Source organism: Zingiber officinale, chromosome 2B (genome assembly GCF_018446385.1).
Source record: "Zingiber officinale cultivar Zhangliang chromosome 2B, Zo_v1.1, whole genome shotgun sequence".
NCBI classification, from domain to species: domain Eukaryota; kingdom Viridiplantae; phylum Streptophyta; class Magnoliopsida; order Zingiberales; family Zingiberaceae; genus Zingiber; species Zingiber officinale.
In genome coordinates, this window is record NC_055989.1 from 136218756 (window position 1) to 136242903 (window position 24148).

A 24148-nucleotide genomic window follows, 5' to 3' on the forward strand; every position below is an offset into this window, starting at 1 on the left:
GTCAGCTCATCCTCCTCCGGTGGACCCCCCGACCCTTAGATCTCCACGTGACGTTGACCCCTCGCAATGGGGTCCTCTGCCTTGACCACCGGATCATTTGTCATTAACAATATAAATTGCCCTTAACTTAGGCTCCTAGGCAGCCATATGTAAAACAATGCGATTATTACGTGATGAGATTTATGAGATAAATTACTGAAGAAATTGCAACGATCGAGGGGGATACACTGAGATCGATAGTAATATTATTTTTATCATCTCAAATAATTAGAAAGTATTTAGTTATTATTTTTTCCAATTAATTATATTTTATTCTTTAAGATCATATAATTTATGTGTATTCATAGTTCACAAAAGCAGAGTACTCTCAAGAAGAAATTGATGAAGTGCGCTATGAGGTAGCCAAATGCATACAAGATCATATTTATGAATAGGTATGTACATGAGTTCATCTTATTGTATTTGAAAATGATAATATTTAGTTAAATTGAAACAAATAGCTAATGTTTCAATATAGAAAATTAACATATATTTTTTAGGCTCTACCATACGAAAATACTATATGAGAAGTTTAATTTAGAGTATATCAGGGTTTGACATCAATACATTAGTTATGGATAAAATTAAAAGGGGAGTACAATCTGATATATTCCAAACAAAAAAATATGCTATCTTTGTAGTTGAGGCCTTAGTGTAACATGATAAGAAACTTAAAAGTATGGTTATGTATTTAAATCATATTTTCTCTACTTGGCATGCAAGTTACATGTGTAATGAGTTTTGAGAATATTGAATAATTTCTTTCTGGATTAATTTTGCTAATATATTTATTCTACTTTTACCATGCATGTAATGTTAATCTTATCATTGTAACTATTTCTTTGAAGTAGTTTTTGTTATATACTTTGTAAATTTTAAAGCTCTATATTCCTAGGAATTAGCTAGACTTGTTGTTGTTGAATTGGATAAAAATCATGTGATTTTTATTTTCACAAGTAGTAAAAGGGTGTTTAGAAGATGCACAAATAGAGAAAATTTGATCCAACAAAACAAAATATTTTGGACTTCATATATATGTGTGATATATTGTTATGATACTATTTAGTTTTGTAAACTTTGATGATGTTTGGATGTTGATGTTTGGTACTTTAATGATGTTTGGATGATGGATTGTAGGTTCTTGATCAATGATATTTTGTAAATGTATTATTTAAATAAAACAACGGTTATAAAATGTATTGTAGGTACTATTTTTTATTTATTGTCAAACTGTTGTCGATTCTATCGAAAGACATCGGTTTAAATACGTGAAATTGTTGTCTAAAACACTTAAAGACATTGATTTAAAACTGTTGTTAAACTATTGTCAATTGTGTTAAAAGATAACGGTGAAAAATCGTTGTCAAACTACTGTTAACCGTTGTCGTTGGTTAAACAGACCGTGATTTTTAACCGTTGTCAAACCGTTGTCATAGGCTAAAAAGATAACGGTTTTTAATCACTGTAAAATTATTATCTTTGCCTTCAAACACAATGGTTAAAAATTGTTATCTTTGGACATCCTATTTAACAACATGATATTTAACAACAATTTTAAAGGGATTACGATAATGATAAAAAATTGTTGTTGTTAGACATTTTTTTTTATAGTGCAAAGACAATTTACAGTCCTTCCACGTTAGACTAATCCGACAAGATCTGTTCCTAAGGCTCAACCTTTAGGGTGCGTTTGGTTCAAGTCATCATCTATAACCTTGGTTATGTGATTACCAAGTAATCACATAACAAAGGTTATAGGGAATACAACATAACTTATTAGGTGTTTGGTTCAACTAAGATTATACAATTATTTAATTTTATATTTACTAATTTACCCTTTAACTTTATGAATTAATTTAATTCAATTAAAACCTTCCTCCTCCTCCTCTTATCTGTCTGCTTTTCCAAACCAGAGCGGAAGGAAGGAAAAACAATAAAGGAAAGCAGTCAAAAAAGGGAGAGAGACGCTCGTTGTTGTGTTCGTCTTCCTCCATCAGCCCCTGCTGCTGCTCCCGTGGGCACAATAAACTTCTTCACGCTTCTGCTGCTGTTTCCCTTACTTGTTTCCGCCACCCCGCCTCTGTCTCCGCTGCCGCCGCCGCCTCTTACGCTGGCGAGGCGCAGCCGGGAAACCCAGGCGAAGATCGACGTGCTTACAGCGTTTAGGCTCGCGCTCCGTGACCCTCTCGGCGCGCTCGACAGCTGGGACGAGGCGTCTCTCTCCGCACCTTGCGACTGGCGTGGCGTCGCGTGCGAGCCGAACGCCGCCCGCGTCGTCGAGCTCCGACTCCCTCGCCTTCGCCTCTCCGGCCTCATCTCTCCTCGGCTTGCTGACCTCCGGCTCCTGCAGCGTCTGAGCCTCCGGTCGAACCAGTTCTACGGGTCTGTTCCGCCGGCATTGGCCTCTCTTGGCAACCTCCGCTCCCTCTTCCTCCAGTCCAATGCCCTCTCCGGTCCCATCCGCACCTTCCCACTCTCCAACCTCTCCTCCCTCCAAGTACTCAGCTTTGCCGGAAACCTCCTCATTGGAAAACAAAGCTTTCCTCTTTGGGCAATTTTGGAAAAAATTGTTGATAACCCCGGAATCGTAGAAAACCTAAGGTTTCTAAGGTTATGTGATTCCTGGTTCTATTCCCTAATTGCTGATGTGGCGGTAATGTTGCATTACCCGGAATCACCAATTACTTAAACCAAACAAGATTATCATTGATAACCAACTAAGGTTATCAGCGATAACCCCGAACCAAACACGTCCTTAGAGTATGTAATAGCTCTCCCGTCCAGGGGGAGGGAGAGAATATTGTTAGGCACGAGCATTATTTTCACTTCATCATGACGTGGAATTGACAAAGAGATATGCATGCCAAGTATGGTGATTGTTGAAAGTCGTGATACACTTCCAGTGCGGAAGGATGCTTGCCGCCTTATGGGATGTTTTTTTGGTAGGGTGTGTTTATTGGATTTCTGGCATTCGAGAATTGACACTTGAACTTAACTAAGGAACTTGCTTGTGGGAAAACTCAACTTCGGCTCAATTCACCGCGTTAGCCCTCTATAAAGTGATGAGATTGGGTGGTCCACACCAAAGTGACTTTCAAACAACTGGAACAAAAAAGATGATTGAAGTTTTAGTGAGTGCTTATGCCGGATCTCTCATCCCATTCATAGAGGACCTCGAATGGTTCGTGCCTCCCTTGAGAAAGAGGATTCCCACTTTCATAGTCACAGGCATATCTATGAGGCATGCTTCTCTTTTACCCTACTCACACCGCCCATCTCTTTCTTCCATTCTTGTTGGATAGTTTATTGTTTTCTTATTCAAGATCTCTATTGATAGATGGGAGTTGGCTGGGGTTGAATGTCATTCTTGTTTGTTCAGAAGAGGGTCAAAAGTCAACCAAGGGAACATGGAAAGTCTTGTCTTTTCTTTCTTTCGTTTTTAGGGGAAAGGGAGTGGCTAGAATAGATGAAGGATGTCACTGAGACCTTCCAATGGTGTGAATAACAATTCCATTCCTGCCTAGACAAGATCGTAGCATCCCTTCACCTTAATAAATTCAATCGAGTGTGATAGCCACAACCTCCTACCTTTCTCCGCTAGAGAAAGATATGTCTCTTCTCTAGAGCGAAAGCCCACCTAACATTCCTTTCTATCATTCTGTACTCGAAAGTTGTGGTCTTCCAAGAAACTAACAGAAAGATTACCAATGACAAGTTTTTTAAACTGTTCACTGTAATGTACCATGATATTTGAATTCTCCTTATCTATGGAGCCCGTCCACCTCTTACCAATGCACTATATAGGCTCACTGTATTGCCACTGAGAACATGGGTTCGAGTCCGCAGGGCAACGGGGATTTATTCCCTATCCCTGTGCAAAAAAGTCTCGGCCCACTGCGTACTTGCCACCGAGCTACCGTGATTTACCTCCCTCGTGATGACCCTGGGCAGGGTGCGGCGGGGGCCCTGAGGGCGAGGGTTTCGCCTTTTGCCACTATATAGGCTCACTGTATGCCTTATAATTAAAATTGTCTGACGAGTCAACCTATAACGGAGAGAGCCAGTTCATGATGGGTCAGTCATTTGATATGGCGGGATGGATTGATTCATCATCTTGACGGATTAAAAAATTTCCAATCCAACCCAATTCAAGATGAATTACGGGTTAGGCAAGTCAATCCATGAGCCCTTCAATTTTTTTTTAAAAAATTTAAAATAGTTTAATATCTTCACTATTTACTTCTAAAATATTTTATCAATCAAATGTATCTAAAAATAATTATTTTAAATATAATGGACACAGACAAACACTCATGTTTGATGAAAAAATTGTTTTTATTTTAAAGTTATAATAAAAAAAATAATAAATTGACATAAAATTTGATTTACATATGTCTCTTAACCTGCGAGCTAATCCAAGCCTATTGCGAAGGTGACAACCACATATGCAAGAAATGTTTATTCTCAATTCAACTAAACTTATCTAGGCAATCCTCATCATGTTCATCCAATTGATCAATTTACATCCTTAGTTTGTGATGTTTTATATGACTAACATATAAGAAAGGTATTTATCTTAATTTTATCGAGATTCGAATTTCAAATATCATGATGACAATATCTCATGCGCTAGTTATTAGATACGAGGTCATATGTGGAGGTAAAGTGGAGATAAATGCAGATAAAGTTGATATTTCAAATGGTTTGGAAAAATAGAAAAAAATGTGAAATTTAAACTGAGAAATAATTGATATTTTAGGAATTTTTGGCCTTTTATACAGGTCGGAAAAATGTTCCTCCCAGAATCTTTTTGATTCCCTGGTTCGACGTACGTACTAATCTCAAAGTAAAAGTCCTGAGTCAGGTCGTATTTCTAAGCACCAGAACTCGGTCCACAAACCCTAGACAGTGCCGAGCCATGCAACACCAACTCCCCTCCCCCTGCCAAGGTCATGGTCGCCACCACCACCACCACCACCACCACCACCACCACATTCCTCTCTTTGTCCTTTGCCCTTGCGCTTGCCATCAACGTCACCATCAGCATCACCATTTACCTTCACTGAGTTCTCCCTTCCTTCCCAGGCCTTCATCCATTGCTTGTTCTACTTTGCCTCACCTTTTACCAAATGAATCCTCTCCACGTCCCCTCCATGACCATTTCTCCCAAAGGCATGCCCGTACCCATAGCTCGAGAGTGGCGGATGAGGCCAAAGTTGCGGAATTTTCTGCTGCCGAGTATGCTTTTGTCACCGTTAAACTCTGTCTCTGATTTATGTGTAGGTTCCATAATTTCGCTATTGGTGTTCTCTTTTCTGACCACGTTATACCTATAAAAGGAAGCCTTTTTGAAGAAGCATTCATTCTATTTGCCATTCCTTGAACCTATGATGCTTCATTTTTTGCTTTCAGAGTATTTATCTCTTAATTTTTGTCTATTTTATCATCTTTTAATACACTCGATTCCAAAAGGACTCGCTTTAGAAACAGCAGGGACATTTACCACGAATGATCTTACATTAACCTTTAGAAGACAATAAAATATAATGCTAATTGAAAAAAAAATTCAGTAAGCAACTAGTTGGCTGAGCATTTATTTAGGTTTAAACTAAGGATCTATTTTGTGAAATAATAGTGGGCTGGAGCCTAGAATTAAAATGAAAAGCAATAGGAAAATATGAACTGCATATTAGTAGTTGCAAGATTCTAATCAACTGTGTGCTTGATTGAATCTGGCAGTAAATGCTACAAATGGCATTATAGCTAGGTTCTGGCTTTCATCCAACATGGGTACACATGGTTATCATGCTCAATGAACTTTACTTTGAATCACTGAGGCTATTGAATATCATTTGCATTTGTTCTTAATTTCCTTGTTTAAATTAAGAGTCAATTTGTTAAGAACCATAGAATGATGTATGACGGCTGAAAATGGAGTATCTAATGTCTAGGAAATGGTAGTTGTGTGATGGAGACAAGTGACAATCTCCATTAAAAGTTTATAAATGCAAAAATAAAGATTCTAAAGCTCAATTATTAATTTGGCATACCTTAGAAGATGATAAACTTTCTTGGGAAATGATATAAAGTTCTTCAGTTCCAAAGGGTTGAAGTAAAAAATCAGCTATAAATGTCCAACAATTCAAATATACTTTAACATCCCATGCTTAGAAAATAGGCATCTTTATGACCTTTCTATGTTTCCAATGTGTCTTTATGAGTTCTTTGTGTTTTCAATGAGTTCATTTACTAGTATAAAAAATGTATACTACTGTAATGCTAGGATATGAAATAGATACTGAGTTTTTGAGAGTTTTCTTAGATTGTGTGATGCAATCTTCTTATGGTGTGATGTCTAGGAACCCTTAATGTGATACCTAAGATTCTATAATCTCTCTACAATACTTTATCACTTAATCCTAGATTTTTGCTACCCAAACCTTCTGACATTTAGTCCCTCTTCTTGTGTTGTGTCATATTTAGTATCAGAGCTTAAGCTAATATGTTTACAAAATCTGAGAGGAGCTTTAGAGGAAAGTTGACTTTAATCAATGTGATGAGATTAGGACTGCAAATGAGCCGAGCCGAGCTCGAGCTTGGGTCAGCTCGAGCTCGAGCTTGGGTCAGCTCGAGCTCGAGCTTGAGAAAATTAAAGAGGCTTGGCTCGAGCTTGGCTCGGCCATTTAATCATGGGCTCGAGCTCGCTCGAAAACAGTGAATTTAAATGTAAAAACAAGTACGCACAAGCTGGGATTCGAACCTTCAACCTCTAACAACCTTATGAAACACTCTAGACACAAACACCTATTCAACAACTTTAAAGTAGTAATTATTTTAAATATTAAAATATTAAATTAGCCGAGCTTGAACAGGCTCGATGAGCCTTCGAGCCAGTATTAAATGGGCTCGAGATCGGCTCGAATAATAAACAAGCCGGCTCGAGCTCGGCTCGAGCTCGGTCAACTACGAGCTCGAGTCGAGCTTTGACCGAGCCGCTCGCGAGCGGCTTGACTCATTTACACCCCTAGATGAGATACTTACTCGCATGATGGAACAACTTGATGACATGCATATTCATTTAAATGATGTTGAAGCTATGATTTCTCAATATGAAGGTGATCAAGCCCAAGGAGAGCATGGAGAGACAAATCAAGCAAACAACAACTTGATTCAAGAAGGCTTTCCAACATTACTATAACAACAACCTTTTTCTGAGTGGGCTAGAGGATTTCTTGAAGCAGAAAACAACTACCAAGATTCTGTTGGAGATATTACAAAGAAAGTTTGATCTAAGGCCCCAACTTTTGAAGGGTAAGTGAAACCTACTTTATTTGCTAATTGGCTTACAACAATAGAAGATTATTTTGATTGGTACAATATGCAAATGATCAAAGAGTAAGGTTTGCTCATATGAAGCTTGTGGGTTTAGCAAAAATATGGTGGATTGGTGTCGAGGATAAATTATTTATCAACTTATTAGTTTAAAGCATATTAACTTGTTTGTAGCTGAGTATATGCAGAAGTTCGATGAGTTAAAGGCAAGGAGTCAAATTGTTGAAGATCACAAACAAACTCTTGCCAAGTTTAAAGCTTGATTAAAGCCTAAATGAAAAGAGAATTATTAAGACAACCACTTTACAACTTGGAACAAAATTTCCAAGTTGCCTTGGATGGAGGAGTATTTGAGTTATCTATTTGGTAAAAAGCTTAGAGTTTCAACTATGAAAAAAGGGATCTCTAAAGCCAACTAGCAAGTAAGAGGAGGATATGTCAACCAATTTAATTAGTAAAGTGACTCTAAACCATGCATGAAGCCATCCAAGTTAAACGACAAGGACAACAAATGCTTCACGTGTCAACAACCCGACAACATGACTTCTAATTATCCTAAAAAGAATTTACATATTGGAGTTGAGCATCTTGATGATGCAGAAATCAAAGTGATGAAGGAGATGGAAATTCTTTAGACTATGGAGTTTATATTAAAACTGATCTAGAAGAAGATGAAGACACTTCCTTTGCAACTGTTGTTAGGTGTATTCTTACTATCCAAAAGTCGAAAGTGAAGATTGGCGGAAGACATCTATTTTTCAAATATTGATCCCTTGTAGGAATCAAGCACACAAGCTTATCATCGATGGAGGAAGCTACAAGAATGTTGTCTCAACATGTATGGTGGAGTGCCTCAAGCTTCGTACGCAACCACATCCCCAACCATACAAAGTCATATGAATAGAGAACACGTCTATTCCGGTAATACAATGATGCCTTATTTCTCCTTGTGAAAATTAAAGTGACTCTATTTGGTGTGATATTATCCCTATGAAAATAACTGGAGAAAACTGAAAAGATTGAATGGAAAAAACAGGGAAGACGAGGAATTGTTATTATTAATTTTCAACTAGATGTTACATCAATAGATAGAAAATACAAAATATTGAAATAGAAACAAATAAAAGAAAGGAAACATACGAAATGCAAATTAATAAAATCAGAGATTATTTCTTGATTTCCCAAGATTCTTTCATGATCATATGCAATCATTATCTGAAATATTATTTCCTGATTTTATGCAATCAAGATCTCCTAATTTTCCACCACTCCCCCTCAAGTTGATGCATAAATATCAATCATGCTCAACTTGCTTATTAATTGTTCAAGATGTCAGCTATTTGTTGGTTAGAAGGTACATATGGTAAACAAATGGTTCCGTCTTCATTTTCTCCTTCATAAAATGTCGATCAATTTCAATGTGTTTCGTTCTATCATGTTGGACTGGATTATGAGCAATGCTTATTGTGGCCTTATTATCACCGTATAACTTTAATGGAAGTTCTATGGGATTCTTGAGCTCAAGTATTCTGTATATCTACAACACCACTCCTTGAGCCATTACTCTAAACTCAGCTTCTGCACTACTTTTGGCTACAACACTTTGTTTCTTACTTCTTCATGTTACTAGGTTTTCCATACAAAGGTGCAGTATCCTGAAGTGGATCTCTTATCATTAACTGACCCTACCCAATCTGCATTGGTAACCACATCAACACTCCTTTAATTAGTCTTTTTGGAAATTAGACCTTTTTCGAGAGTAGTCTTCAAATATCTTAGAATTATATAAACAGCCGTAAGGTATTCTTCAAATGGTGCATGCATGAACTGACTTACAACACTAATTGAAAAATCAATGTCTGACCGAGTATGATATAGGTAAATTAGTTTTCCAACTAACATTTGGTATTTACGGGTATCAATAGGAACACTTCCTTTTTCCTAGAGTTTTGTATTAGGATCTATGGGAGTCTGCGGGTCCACAATCACTCATTCCTGTCTCCTCCAAGAGATCAAGGATATACTTCCGTTGAGAGACAACAATACCTTCTCTAGAGCGAGTGACTTCCATACCAAGGAAATACCTTAATGTTCCCAAATCCTTGATCTCAAATTCAACTGCTAGGCTTTTCTTCAGTCTTTCCAGTTCAATCACATCATTACATATGAGAATAATATCCACATACACTATCAATACAACAATCTTTCCTTCGGTGGAAAATTTTAAGAACAATCTATGATCTGTTTGTCCTTGAGTGTATCCTTACTTCTTGACTGATTTAGTAAATTTCTTAAACCAAGTTCTCGGAGACTACTTGAGACCGTATAAAGACTTTCTTAATTTATTCACCTTTGAGCCGAATTTCTCCTCAAAGCCCGGTGGACTAGCCATGTATACCTCTTCTAAATCATTATTGAGGAAGACATTTTTTACACCTAATTGTAGTAAAGGCCGGTCTAGATTAGTAGCAATAGATAAAAGTACTCTCACCATATTTAGTTTTACAATGAGAGCAAATGTCTCAGAGTAATCAACACTATAGGTTTGAGTGAACCCTTTGGCCATCAATCTAGCTTTATATCTCTCCATTGATCCATTTGAGTTATACTTTACAGTGAAAATCCACTTACATCCCACAGTGCTTTTCCCTGTTCGTAATGTAACAATCTTCCGAGTTTATTCTTCTCCAGAGCTATCATCTCCTCAAGCATAGTTTCCTTTCACTTTGGAACTTATGTGTCTTCCTGTAAGCTAATTGAGAATAAAAAGTGACAAGAGAGATGAAGACAAATTTGAATATGACACAAACTTAGATATGAGATGTTTGGTACAAGATATGTCACCTCTTCGAAGAGCTATTGGTATGTCAGACTCAAATTGACTATCAGACTTTGGAAGAGAATTATCAGTACTAGGTTGAAGATTCTCCCTTGGCTTGGAATCACGACTATGCTATAGAGATGATTCATCTTTCTCTTTCTGATGATTCTTTTTCAAGTAGACGATTCCCTTCCAAGTTTGTTCCCCTTGAATCTATTACCTGTTATATCATGTTGTGGCATTGTACTAGGTTTTTCACAATTTTATTTTTCAGATTTTTGATTGTTAAATGTAGGCTGGATTCAGTAGAAACATCACTTATTATGAGAGAAGTTTCAAAAAATGATCCTTTCATTTGTTATTTGTGTAGAGGTAGTAGGCTCAAATTCAAACATATCATTTGACAAAAATATATCATTAAAGTTAGTAAATGAATCTTCCCTTGAACTCTCCCCTTGAAGATAGAATGTTCTTAAAAATGGGATATCCATTGTCACAATTTTTTTTTGATATTGGATCATAACACTTATACTTTTTTTGCATAGGAGAGTAACCCACGAAAATACATTTTCTTGCCCTTGGCTCAAGTTTTCCTATTATCCTATGTTCGTGAACAAAAGTTGTGCAATCAAATATTTTTAATGGTAAATTAGCTGAAAGATGAACGAAAACATATTGTAAATGTATTGAATGAAATCTTAAATTGTAGAACTTTAGATGACATTATATTAATTAAATATGGTTAACACAAATATGTTAGTACTTTGATTGGAAAAAATAATGCACGGGCTACCTCTGGGGGTGTTTATTTTTTTTTTCAGCAATACCATTTTATTGAGGTGTATCCCCTTTTCAAGGAAAAATATTCTAAGATCATGTTAAAATACTTTCCCATTGTCACTTTTAAAAATCTGTATGTTAGTTTGAAATTGAGTGTGCACCATATTAAATTTTTTTTTAAAGACTTGTTCAACTTTTGATTTTTCCTTTAATAAATATTCCCAGCAAAGTCGAGTATGATCATCCGTAAATATGATAAATCATTTCTTATTAGAGGGGGTGCTTATCTTATTAGGACCCCAAACATCAACAACAACAACCAAGCCTTTTCCCACTAGGTGGGGTCGGCTGTATGAATTCTTTTACGCCATTGAGCTCTATCTCCTATTATATCATCATCTATATTTAAATAAATTTTATCTTGTTTTATTGTTGCTAACCAAGTCTTTTTTGGTCTTCCTCTTCCTCGTTTGATATGCATGTTTATCATAGTTTCACATCGCTTAACTGGAGCATTTATTGGTCGTCTAAGTACATGTCCGTACCATCTTAAACGTGTCTCTCGGAGTTTTTCCTCAATAGATGCAACTCCGACTTTCTTTCTCTCTAATGCTCTCATTTCTTATTTTGTCCATCTTCGTATGCCCACACATCCACCTTAACATCCTCATCTCTGCAACTCTCATCTTCTGCTCGTGTGCTCGAGTCATAGCCCAACATTCAGCTCCATATAACATAGCAGGTCTAACTGCGGTTTTATAGAACTTACCTTTAAATTTAAGAGGTACTTTACGGTCACATAAAACACTCGACGCTCCCCTCCATTTCACTCATCCTGCTTGTATTCTATGTAAGACATCTCTCTCAATCCCTCCATCATTTTGTAAAAATGTTCCTAAATATTTAAATCGCTCGGTTCCAGGCAACTCGTCCTCTCCTATCTTAACAATTGTTTCATTACTTCTAATATTGCTAAACTTAAATTCCATATATTGTCTTTAATCTACTAACCTTAAAACATTTTCCTTCTAGTGTTTCCCTCCAAGATTCTAGCTTAGCATTTACTCCTTCACGTGTCTCATCTACCAAAATAATATCATCTGCAAACAACATGCATCACGGTACTCCATAATTAGTGTAAAAAGATAGAGACTTAGAGCTGATCCTTGATGTAACCTTATCTTTATTGGAAATGCTTGAGTTAATTCACCTAAAGTCTTCACTCTGGTTGTTACATTCTCATACAATTCTTAGTTAGTTCAATATATGCTATGATAACACTTCTCTTTTTTAGAATTCTCCTTATAATTTCCTTTGAGACTTTATCATAAGCTTTTTCTAAGTCAATAAATATCATATGTAGATCTTGCTTTTACTCCCGATACTTTTCAATTAGTTGCTCGAGAAGATGTATAACTTTAATTGTCGACCTTCCAAGCATGAATCCAAATTGATTTTCGGTCACCGTGTTCTCCTTAATTTTTTTTCTATTACTTTTTCCCAAAGTTTCATAGTATGACTCATTAGTTTAATACCCTTATAGTTTACATGATTTTGTACGTCTCTCTTCATTCTTATATAAAGGAACCAGAGTATCTACCTTCCATTAATTAAGCATTTTTTTCGTTTTCAATTTCATGTTAAATAATTTTGTAAGTCATTCAGTATCTTGTTTCCCTAGGCACTTCCATATCTCTATGAGAATATCATCTGGTCGACGGTTTTTCATTTTGCATCCCATTTAAAGTTTGTTCTACTTCTAAATTTAAATTTTACGATAAAAATTTAAATTTCTCTACTCATTTGACCTAATTAAATTACTTAAGTTAAGTTGGTTATCTAAACCTTCATTAAAATGTTGATGAAAATACCTCTTCCACCGTTCTTTTATTTCTCCATTACCCTATTACATTCATCTTTAATACATTTTATTTGGCTAAGATCTCTTGTTTTTCTTTCTCTCACTTTAGCTATTCTATAAATATCTCTTTCCCCTTCTTTTGTATCCAATTTTTGATATAACCGTTCAAAAGTTTCATTTTTTGCTTCACTCACCACTTTCTTAGCTTCTTTCTTGGCTATTATATATTTTTTTAAGTTTTCCTCATTCTTACAAATATATAATTCCTTATAAGCTATTCGTTTTTCCTTCACTTTCTCTTGTACTTTCTCATTCCACCACCAAGATTCTTTACTTAGCGGTGCATGCCCCTTTGACTCATCGAGGACATTCTTAGCTATTATTTTCAACTTTGATACCATCTTATCCCATGTTGTATTAGAGTCATCGTATATTTCACCTAATGCTTGTACTTCTACCTTCTCCTTAAATATATGTTGCTTCCCATCCTTTAACTTCCACCACTTAATTCTAGGAATTGTATATATTTTCTTTCTATTGATACTATGTTTAAGACGTATATCCAACACTACTACCCTATGTTGGGTAGTTAAGCTTTCTCCAGGGATGACTTTGCAATCTTTACAAATATTTCTATCCTTCTTCCTAACCATAAGAAAGTCAATTTGCGATTTATTATTCCCACTTTTGAATGTGACTAAGTGTTCTTCTCTTTTCTTAAAAAACGTATTAGCTAATATAAGGTCATATGCTATCGCAAAATCTAATATAGTTTTCCCTTCCTCATTCCTCGTTCCAAACCCATAACTCCCATGTACTCTCTCATATTCCTCATTTTTCACTCCGACATGTCCATTTAGATCACCTCCTATTAAAATCCTTTCATTTGGTGAAATATTTTGTAATATTTCATCTAAGTCCTCCCAAAACCTTGATTTGGTAGCTTCATCTAATCCTACTTGTGGTGCATATACGTTAATTATGTTCATAGTTTCTTTCGCCACTATTATCTTAAGGGCTATAATTCTATCCCCTTTTCTAACTACTCCTACAACTTCATCCTTTAACAAACTATCTACAATAATACCCACTCCATTTCTTGTTTTACTCTTTCCAGTGTACCATAACTTAAAACCCGTGTTCTCTATCATCTTTGCCTTCTCACCTGTCCATTTTGTCTCTTGTACACACAAAATATTATTTTTTCTCCTAATCATCATATCTACTACCTCCATTGATTTATCAGTGAGAGTTCCTATGTTCCAAGTTCCAAATCTTAGATTATTAGTTTTCTTATCATATTTGTTCTTATCTAACCTATGGTGTGAGAACTCTTGCCTATTTAACACTACACCCAAGTTCTCATGGAGATGTAGCGGTCCTTGCTGAGACGTTACAGTCGGACCCTGTAACGCGAACTCTTACGTATTTATCACTACACCCGAGTTCTGGAGATGTAGCGGTCTTTGCCGAGACGTTACAGTCGGACCCTGCAACGCGTTCCTTCCGGGGAACAACTTAGCATTAGCACAATAGTTTAATGGATTCATTCATGAAATATTTGTCATAGTTTGACGCTGGCTGGCAACCTAACGCAACCCTCCTCCTTTATCCGGGCTTGGGACCGGCCATGACCGGTCATCATGGGCGGAGTGGCTGTGAAGGTTTTGTTGGCTTGTGTGGCTGTGAAGGGAAGAATGTGCAGTAGTGTTTTGCAATCTCACATACTTCAAAACAACGATGGATTTTTACCATGAAATAATTTAGGAAACAAGTGCTTTAAATATTGAAAACCAGGATGTCCTAGCATAAAATGCCACAACATAATATTAGGAAACAAGTGCTTTAAATATTGAAAACTAGGATGTCCTAATCTAAAATGCCACGACATAATATTACTGTTCGAAATAGAAATAGATTCAAAGTAGGAATCTCTTGGTTGAGATTGTTTTCTTGATTCAGATCCATTTTCAAGAAAGTGGAGTCCTTCACTTTGTTTAACATTACCAATCATCCTCCCCAATGTCAAATCTGGGAATACAAGATGAAAAGAAATTAGCTTGACAATTTTGATCATGGACCAATTTACTTATCCTTCCCGAGGTCAAATTCTGGAATAATGAGATGAAAAGAAATTAACTTGACAATTTTGGTCATGAGCCAATTTACTGACATATAAAAGGTTACAAGACAACTTTGAAACATGAAAAACATCATTTAGAGTGAGCATAGGTGATCCTTCAACAGAACCTTTTCTTGCAAGGTTGAAAAAGAGCCGTCTACAATTTTAATTTATTGGTTACCTACTCAAGGTCTATGTGAAGAGAAAAGGTTTGACATACCTATAATATAATCAGTTGCACTTGAGTCAATGATCTAGACACGATTAGAATTGACACTAAGGTTGTTGTCATGTACTTACCTTTTTGAGCTATTGAACAAGAATGATTTTTCTGAGACTCAAGGAGTTGGTATAGTTGGTCTATTTGTTCTTTGGTGAAAAGAAGTATGCTAGGATAGTCTGCCCTTCTTGATCTGAGATAATAGTCTGAAGTGCATGACCATTACCATCAGTTCTTTTCTTCTAATTTTTCGGGTTCCCATAGATTTTTCAGCATGTGTGTCACAAGCGTTTACAATGGTCGTACCATGGTTTTCTAAAACTTTTGCCATCTTTCTTTGCTTCCTCTTCCTCTTGAAAATCTTTAGTAATAAGGGCATAGCTTTCCAAACTTTAGTTAGTAGAAACTAAGGTAGATTTGTTAAGCATAACCGTTTGTCGAGATTCTTCGGTTTGGACTTCTAAAAATACTTCATGGATCATTGGTAGAAGTGTCTTTCCCAAAATTTGACCGCTTACTTCATTTAGATTCTTTTTTAGTCCCGCCAAGAAAATAAACACCCGATCATTCTCTTGCTGTTTCATAAAACTAACACTATCATCAGCACAATTCCAAATATTATCATAGCATCGATCTAGTTCTTGCTACAATGTCATCAACTCACTGTAGTAAGAAGTCACATCACTTTCCCCTTGCTTCGCTTGCCATAGGCTTGATTTTAGGTTAAAAATTTGCAAAGAGTTTTCCAAATCTGATTAAGTGTCTGCCTCCCACACCTCTTTAGCTATTGGTAGGAACATATATGACTTCCGATAGGGGGCTCCATGGAATTGACTAACCATGCAATAAGGAGCAAATTTTCAGATTTTTGGCCTTTAAATCTGGAGTCTCCACCAGCTGATTTTATCACTTTTCTGGTAATATATCTAAGTTTACCTTTTCCTTCTACAACCAGATGCACAGTTTGTGACCGTTCTATGTAGTTCTTCTCATTAAGATGCTGAATATTAACTTGTAGTGAATTAGAGAATACCTCCGTCGAACCATTGAAAGATACCGACGGATTTAAATTTGAGTAGACAGTCGTTTTTTCTCTAGACACCATCGAATCTCTACTCGTGTCAGTTGAGGCAGTCTTCCATGGACGTTGATTTGCCATGGAAAAACCCTAGATCGAACCTAGGACTCTGATGCCATGAAGAAAACTAGGAAGATTAAAGGGACAAAAATTGGAAGAAGATGAATTGTTATTATTAATTTTTAACTAGACATTACATCAATAAATAGAAAATACAAAGTACTGAAATATGAACAAATAAAAAAAATATAAGAAATGGAAATTACTAAAATCAGAGATTATTTTCTGATTTTCAAAGATCCTTCTTGATTTATGCAACCATTATTTCAAAGATTATTTCTTGATTTTTAAAGATTATTCTCTTATTTTATGTAATCAGGATCTTCTAATTTTCCAACAATAACAAATATACTTCTTGAGAGACCTTGGTTGTATGATCGAGATGTGCATCATTGTGACAAGGAGAGAACATTTACACTGTTATATTCAACAACAAGAACGTTTTATTGAAACTAATGCCGACGGCTAAAATGAAGAAATACAAGTAAGAGAAGGAGAATCCTGCTAATAGTGAAAATTCTCTTCACATTTTTACCAAGAAAAATTATCAGTAAGAGAGCCAAGAAAGTTCTACTATATATACTCTTATAAGAAGTCCAAGAATATATGCAACCAAAACTTCCTTAGTTCCTTTGGAAATCACATCTTATTGGATGACTTTTCTAATGCGGCTCTAGAAAAGTCACCTAGCGAGCTTCCACCAATGCATAAAATTCGGCATGTATTAATTTTGTGTTAGGTTTACATCTACCAATCTACCAACCTATCAAATGAATCTAAATGGTCATGCAAAATTAAAAAAACAAGTGAATGAATTGTTGTTAAAAGGTTTTATTCGGGAAAGTCTAAGCCAAGGTGTTCTCTTACATTATTTATTTTATTATTATTATTTTTTTGGTAACTCAGGAATCCAGCTTTTCGAACCGACTAATCCGGGCTCACGGAAGTTTTCCACCGACCATTAGGGTAAATAGGGAAGCGCTAATGGAGGCCCAGCAGATGATCAACATTCTTAGGCCCACTTCTCACCGGAAAGAAATCCCCTGCAGTGCAAGATTCAAATTTTAGATCTCTTTGTTATAAGGGCCTAACCATCGCACCATTGCCCCCGAGGCTTCTTGTCCTGCATTATTGCACTAAAGAAAGATGGTAGATGATGTATGTGTATTAACAATCGTGTGATCAACAAGATTATTATTAAATATATATTTCTAATTCCTCCCTTGATGATGTATTGGATATGTTGTGAGTTCTTATATCTTTTAAAAAATAGATTTGAAAAATGGGTATTATCAAGTACGCAAAAAACTCAAAGATGAATGGAAGATAACTTTCAAAACTAAAGATGACCACTATGAATGACTTGTTATGCCTTGTGATCTTTCTGACACTCCTAACATCTTTATGCGCTTTATGAATTAGGTACTACAATAATTATTAGGAAATTTTTTGTTATTTACTGAAATAGTATCATTCTAGACAAAAAAAAATCAAAACTTTAGCAAGGTTCAAAATTTTGAACCTTTGTTGCACAAGTGGGATTTGAGTTACTAAAGAAAGATTACCCTTTTTGCAAAGATTTCAATAATATATTTGCTGCTTTGGTTGCTAGATAACATGGAAAATTTCTAATACTTTGTTTGCCAAATACTTCTCTTTGTGAACAAGTGATATGACATATGGGAGTCTAGAGTGGTAGTTGGTCATTTTGGAAGGGATAAAACTATTATAATGGTTGAAGATTGTTTCTATTGGCCTAGTTTTAAGAAGGATGTGGCTAAAATTGTCTCTTGTCGCACATGCCAATTATCCGAAGGAAGAAAAAAAACACTGGTTTATATATGTCACTGCCCATGCCGCACAAACCACGACAAGATTTACACAGATTTTGTGATTGGTTTGCCTAGAACCATTGACGAACATGACTATATTTGTGTGGTGGTGGATTGGTTTTCAAAAATAGTGCACTTCATCCTATGTTTCTTCAACGAAGTTCCTCTTCATGGGTTGCTAATAACAATTGTTTTTAACTGCTATGTGAAGTTCACGAGCTACTTCCAGCGAGCCTTATTGAAATTGATGAATACAATGTTGAAATTTTCTTCTTTCCATCCTCAAACAAATGGTCGAATAAAGATAGTCAATAGAAATCTGGATGATTTACTTCGTTGCTTGGTTGGAGATCATGTGATAACATGGGATCAAATTATTCCTATGGTTGAGTTTACATAAAATAGTTTGGTGAATAGATCCATTTGAAATTGTTACAGGTATGCTTCCTAGCAAGTCAATTGATTTGGTTCCTTTATCATGGGAGGCAAGACCGAGTGATGATGTCAAATGGAAAATATCGTTGAGCAATGAAAGATATAAATCACATGCTGATTTGAAAAGCAAAAAAAAAGAAAAAAAAAAAGAAAAATTTGCTGAATTTAATGAAGGTGATATGATTATGGTTTGTATAAGGCCAGAATGATATCCAAGAGGTTTCTATAAGAAACTTCATTGAAGGAACGCTGGTCCTATAAAGTTCCGAAGAAAATAACTTCTAATGCTTATGTCGTTAATCTAGACATGCTTATTAGCAACATCTTTAATATTGAGTTGAGGATCTCACCTTATATTCTGAACATGAAGATGTTATGACAAGTAATGAACATAAAGTTAAATTGTGTCATAAAAGGATGGTGTGGTTATCAAAAGTATCTTGTCAAATGGAAGGCGTGACCTCTTTTTGAGTACAAATGGATTACAGATGTTGAATTTCTACAGTTGAATCAAATCTTTATGAAAGATTCCATTCTTTTAACTTCCCATCTTAGGGAGAGTTGACGTAGATAAGTGACAATCTCCATTAGAAGTTTATAAATGCAGAAATAAAGATACTAAAGCTCAACTATTAATTTGGTATACCTTGAAAGATGATAAATGTACTTGGGAAATGATATAAGGTTCATCAAGTTCAAAGGATTGAAGTTAAAAGTTGAAAGCGAGCTATAAATCTCCAACAATTTCAATATGTTTTTAACTTCCCATGCTTGGAAAAATATAGCATCTTTATGAGTCTTCTCTGTTTTCTGTGTCTTTATGAACCTTTTGTATTTTCGATGATGCTGGTGCGGGAAACATCAGACGATCGAACCTGAGTTTTGATTATGTTAAAGGGTCCAAAGTTAAGTTGTTTTGTGATCTAACAAGGTTGATTGAGCTTGCAGGAAAGTCCTAAGTTGTCTTAGGCAAAAGTCGTAGTGGATTTTAGATAGGTGGAAAACCCTAGGGGGAGGTAACTCTAGGGGGTGGTAACCCTAGGTGTTGGAAAGTCCTAGTTGCGGTTAGGCAGGTGGAAAACCCTAGGGGTGGTAATCCTAGGTCCTAGGGGTGGTACCCCTAGGTTATGGAAAACCCTAGGAGGTGGTAATCCTAGGCCTTAGGGGGCGGTAACCCTAAGTGGAAAGTCCAGTCGGTCTGGAGGATCGATCTAGCAACATGTAACTTCTCCTGAGAGGAGTAGGTGAGGACGCGTTCCCCATTGAGGGAACAGTAGGTGTCGGTTCGACCTATGATTTCTGGAGGAAATTCGAAGTCAGAACCTGACAGCCGTCAAGTTATTGATTTATATATTATTTGCTATTTTTGTATAACTCTGTTTTACATGAAACTAATAGTTTTGCAGGATTAGACTTAGCCTTGATCGGTCGACCGAACCGGGGATCGATCGATCGATCGAATATCCAAAGCAAACAGATAGATTTTCAGCCAAATGAACGGGTTCGATCGAAGGATCGGTCGACCGAACTTGGAGATCGGTCGACGGAACAATGGATATACAGTCACCGAAATCATGCCAGATTGATCGGATCAGACCAGATATGCCAGCGAGGATAGTAGGATCGGTCGACCGAACGACGGGATCGGTCGACCGAACGAGGACTCATCCGAAGCTGAATCTGGACAAGAAGACGAACCGATTCATGAAGGATCGAGAACTAGGGGATAGGTCGACCGATTAGCGACGAGTCAAACTTGATCCCAAGATCAGTGTTTCTGGATCAGGCTTAGCTTGGCTATTTAAGGAGGGCTCCACCAGTTGCTCAAACAACACAATTTTCGAGATCAAGAACGAACAACTGCTGCTCTCTTTAATGTTGCTCCGACAATCGACGAACAAATTCCTAATTCCTTATTGTCGGTATACTTTATTTTTTTCAGTACTTGTAATTGCTTGTAAAAGATTTCTAAACTATTAGTGATTGTCTACCGAAAGCGATCAATGATCGCGGGCCTTGGTAAGAGTCGCCACAGGCTCCGAACCAAGTAAAAGAAATTGTGTTAGCATTGCTTTTGTCTTGTTCTTTATTCCGCTGCGTTCTTACTTTGTGTTTTTTAATAAACGAACGAATTAGCCACACGTGCTATTCACCTCTTGCCCCCCGAGCACGTCATCGATTCTACAGAGGAGTCCATCTATTCTTGTGCTGCATTAGTGTGTCTCATGAGACAAAAGGGTTATTGGCTGTTTTGTCGCAACTAAGAACTCTTTTAGTCTTCGCCAATAAGATGAGCTTAGTTTTATGAGACAAGGGCATGCATAGTAGTTTTAAAAGAATGCTCATGAGTTATGAATAAATACAATATTGAGGTTTATAAGCATGCCTATCAAATACTATTTGGTACAAAATATCGTAAAATTATATTCATTATCCCAATGTGGTCTAAATCCGTCTCCGGGACTAGACGGCCCAATCCGTGGCGTGGCGGGTCAGCCCGTGGCGGGCTAACCATTTGATGGGACGGAGCGGGCCGACTTGTCATCTTGGCGGGTTGGGAAATTCCCAATCCAACCCAATCCAAGATGGGTTGCGGGTTATGCGGGCCAATCCACGGGTCCATCAAAAATTTAAAAAAATTTCATATCTTCAATGTTTTATTTCAGAAAAGTTTCATCAATCAAATATATCCAGAAATAAGTATTTTAAATGTAAATGGATGCAAATGAATACTCATGTTTGATAAAAAGTACTGTTTTTATTTTAAAATTATACCAAAGAAAGATAATAAATTGACATAATTTGATTTACATCCGTTTCTCATCCCGTGGGTTAACCTAAGTCTGTCGGGGGCCAATTCGCATGGGTCGCGGGTCTAGGAGGGACGGCTTGCGGTGGACTTGGGTTGATAAAATTTCAACCTAATCCACATAAATTGTTTGGCGGAAACCAACGGGTCTATCAAAAATTTTAAAAAAGTTAAAAAAAATAATATTCAATGTTTTACTTCGAAAAAATTTCATCAATAAAAAATGTATCCAGAAACAAGTATTTTAAATGTAAATGAACACAAACAAATACTCATGTTTGATAAAAATACTTTTTTTATTTTAAAATTATAACAAAGAAAGATAATTGACATAAAACTTAACTTTTTCTCAATTCACGGGCAAACCCAAGTCCATCGTGGGCCTAGGCGAGTCAGCTCGCGCCTTGGTGGGTTGGCTTGCGGCGAACTTGGGTTGATAAAATTCTAACTCAATTCGCTTAAATTGGTTAGCGGGGTGGGCCAACCCGACGAATTCAACTCAAATTGACGGCTCTATCCGAACCCACATTGGCAGGAATTTCTTGTTTTTATTCATTAAAAACTAGAGTTGTCAATATCTATTTTTGAGAATATTTTTTGAAATAAGCCTCATTGAGTCATGATTTTGCTACATATTCGAGCAGAATTATAATTTTCTTTGTTTACACGAATGTTTAAATGATACCAGCATTCTTTTACTTGTTTGAAAACATATTGATTGCAGGATTTAAATTCCAGAAATAATGTGTTCTCTTAGTGCATAGGAATGTATGAGTTATTTGGTAGCAACGTACATAAATTAGGTTAGAGAACCTTTGAGAATGAACAACATTGTCCACTTACTTTTCCAGATGGTGTAATTAGCGCTTTGGAGATTTAGTAAAGAGCAAAATATTTTTACAGTCGGAGAGCCAATGAGAAGACTACAACAATATAAAGTACTTAATGGTCAGATCCATGAGACAAATCCACAAAACAACTGAATACTAGCAACTTGATCTGTACCTCTCGTCCTTGCATAAATTGGTAATTTTGAGCACACAATTACAGAAATTGTTTTTAAAAATGAGTTTCTGTTATAGCTGTGATCCGGTGCATTAATTATTGCACTGTAAGTTTCATGCAATATGTCCTTTGATATGTTACTGTGCTGTTGTGCTATTTCTGATAATTGGCATTCTGTAAGCAGGTCTGAAGAGCAAGAATTGAATGAGGACCGAGTAGATGATGATTGTGGTGGTCATGGTGGTGATGATGATGATGATGATGATGATGAAGAAGTGGTTTTTGTATTGACGGAGGAATGGAGGGATTTTTTTGCAAAATCCGAGGCTAAACGAAAATTGGGTAAATATACTTAAGTTACTTCTTGCATATTCTTCAAGAGCATCTTTAGCTAGCCATTGTTAAGGCAGTTCGAGAGTTATTATTAGTCAATCATTACTTCTAAATTGATATTCGTTTCCACATGCATGCAGCTAAACAGCAGAAGTCTGGGACGTGATTGCATCATTCAGTATTTACAATGTGCTATCTTCCTCGCCTCCTGTTTTGCTTACAAGAGTTATCCAAGTGTCATGCTAACTGAATCATAAAAATCTCACATTTGAAAGCAGTCGCTTTGTGATTCTTATGGCATAGAGGCGCTGCTAGTTTTGATTACATGCTGTACAATCTATTTGGTGCATGGTCCTCACCTGATGAACGTTCTTCTTACATTTGCTTGATATTTGCATTTTGGAGTCATCTGTAGTGGTTGCCTAGATTTGGAGGGCTTCTCTACATTCCATTTCATTTCCATTCAGTTCACCCACCTCTAATAGTTGACCAAGATGATCAACTAGATGACTTCTAGTTCATCCATACAATAAAAGCAGCGGATGAATAATCAATCTAGTATTTTTAGATCAACCGTCCGAGGTTGGGATTTGATCTTTGGATGTCTGGAAAACTAAGGTGTCTAACTGCTGCAACATTGCCCTAGGGGTGACTAACAGATTATGATCATTGTAAGTATATATCATAATTGGACATGGATCTTACCCTTTCATTATTACCGTTGGTATTTATATGAATGATTGTTCTAATATATCTTGAGGTTAATCTCAGTGGATCTTTGCTTCAATAATTAGCCATAGATCGTGCAGGTATGGCCCATAATTAGGCGTGGTTTTTGCATGTCCGGGCCATAACCGTCATTCCTCCCATCATTGGGCATTGCATCAAATTGCTCATAATTAGCCCATGATCCTAAGGCCCATGGGCCCATGACATTGGTCATATAAAAATATTTAAAGTCTATGGTTGTATGTCGATTTAAACTTGATATCTCAGGGGGCGTTTGGTTCTTTTCTAGGAATAAGAATCGGAATGAGAATTATTGTATTGTGGAATGGGAATGAGTATGAGCATGGATATCATTTTTAAAAGTAATGTTTGGTTACTTGCATATTTTCTATTGGAATAAATCAAAATTTCCTTTTTTATCCTTAAAGGAAAATAAGAGAATTGATTTCCTTTTTTACCCTTAAAGGAAAATAAGAGAAAAAATTAGATGTGAGAGAAAAATGAATGTGAGAGAAAAATATGATGAAAGAGAATGATGAGAGGGAAAGTATGATGAGAGAGAAGGTGTGATGAGAAAGAATGAAGAGAGAGAAAGTGTGATGAGAGAAAATGAGAAAAGAGAGTGTGATAAGAGAGAGTATGATGAGAGAAGATGAGAGAGAAAATATGATGTGAGAGGATGAAGAGAGAAA

General features: G+C 36.3%; 1 protein-coding gene across 1 annotated transcript; it reads left to right on the forward strand.

Annotated features, from left to right (window-relative positions):
* Nucleotides 1-4882: 4882 nt before the first annotated feature.
* On the forward strand, nucleotides 4883-23478 carry LOC122047397 (SKI/DACH domain-containing protein 1-like). Its single transcript, XM_042608662.1, has 3 exons — nucleotides 4883-5277; nucleotides 22579-22736; nucleotides 22868-23478. Exons 1-3 carry the CDS (start codon nucleotides 4958-4960, stop codon nucleotides 22891-22893), a joined length of 504 nt encoding a protein of 167 aa, XP_042464596.1. The 5' UTR covers nucleotides 4883-4957; the 3' UTR covers nucleotides 22894-23478.
* The last annotated feature ends 670 nt before the right edge of the window (nucleotides 23479-24148 follow it).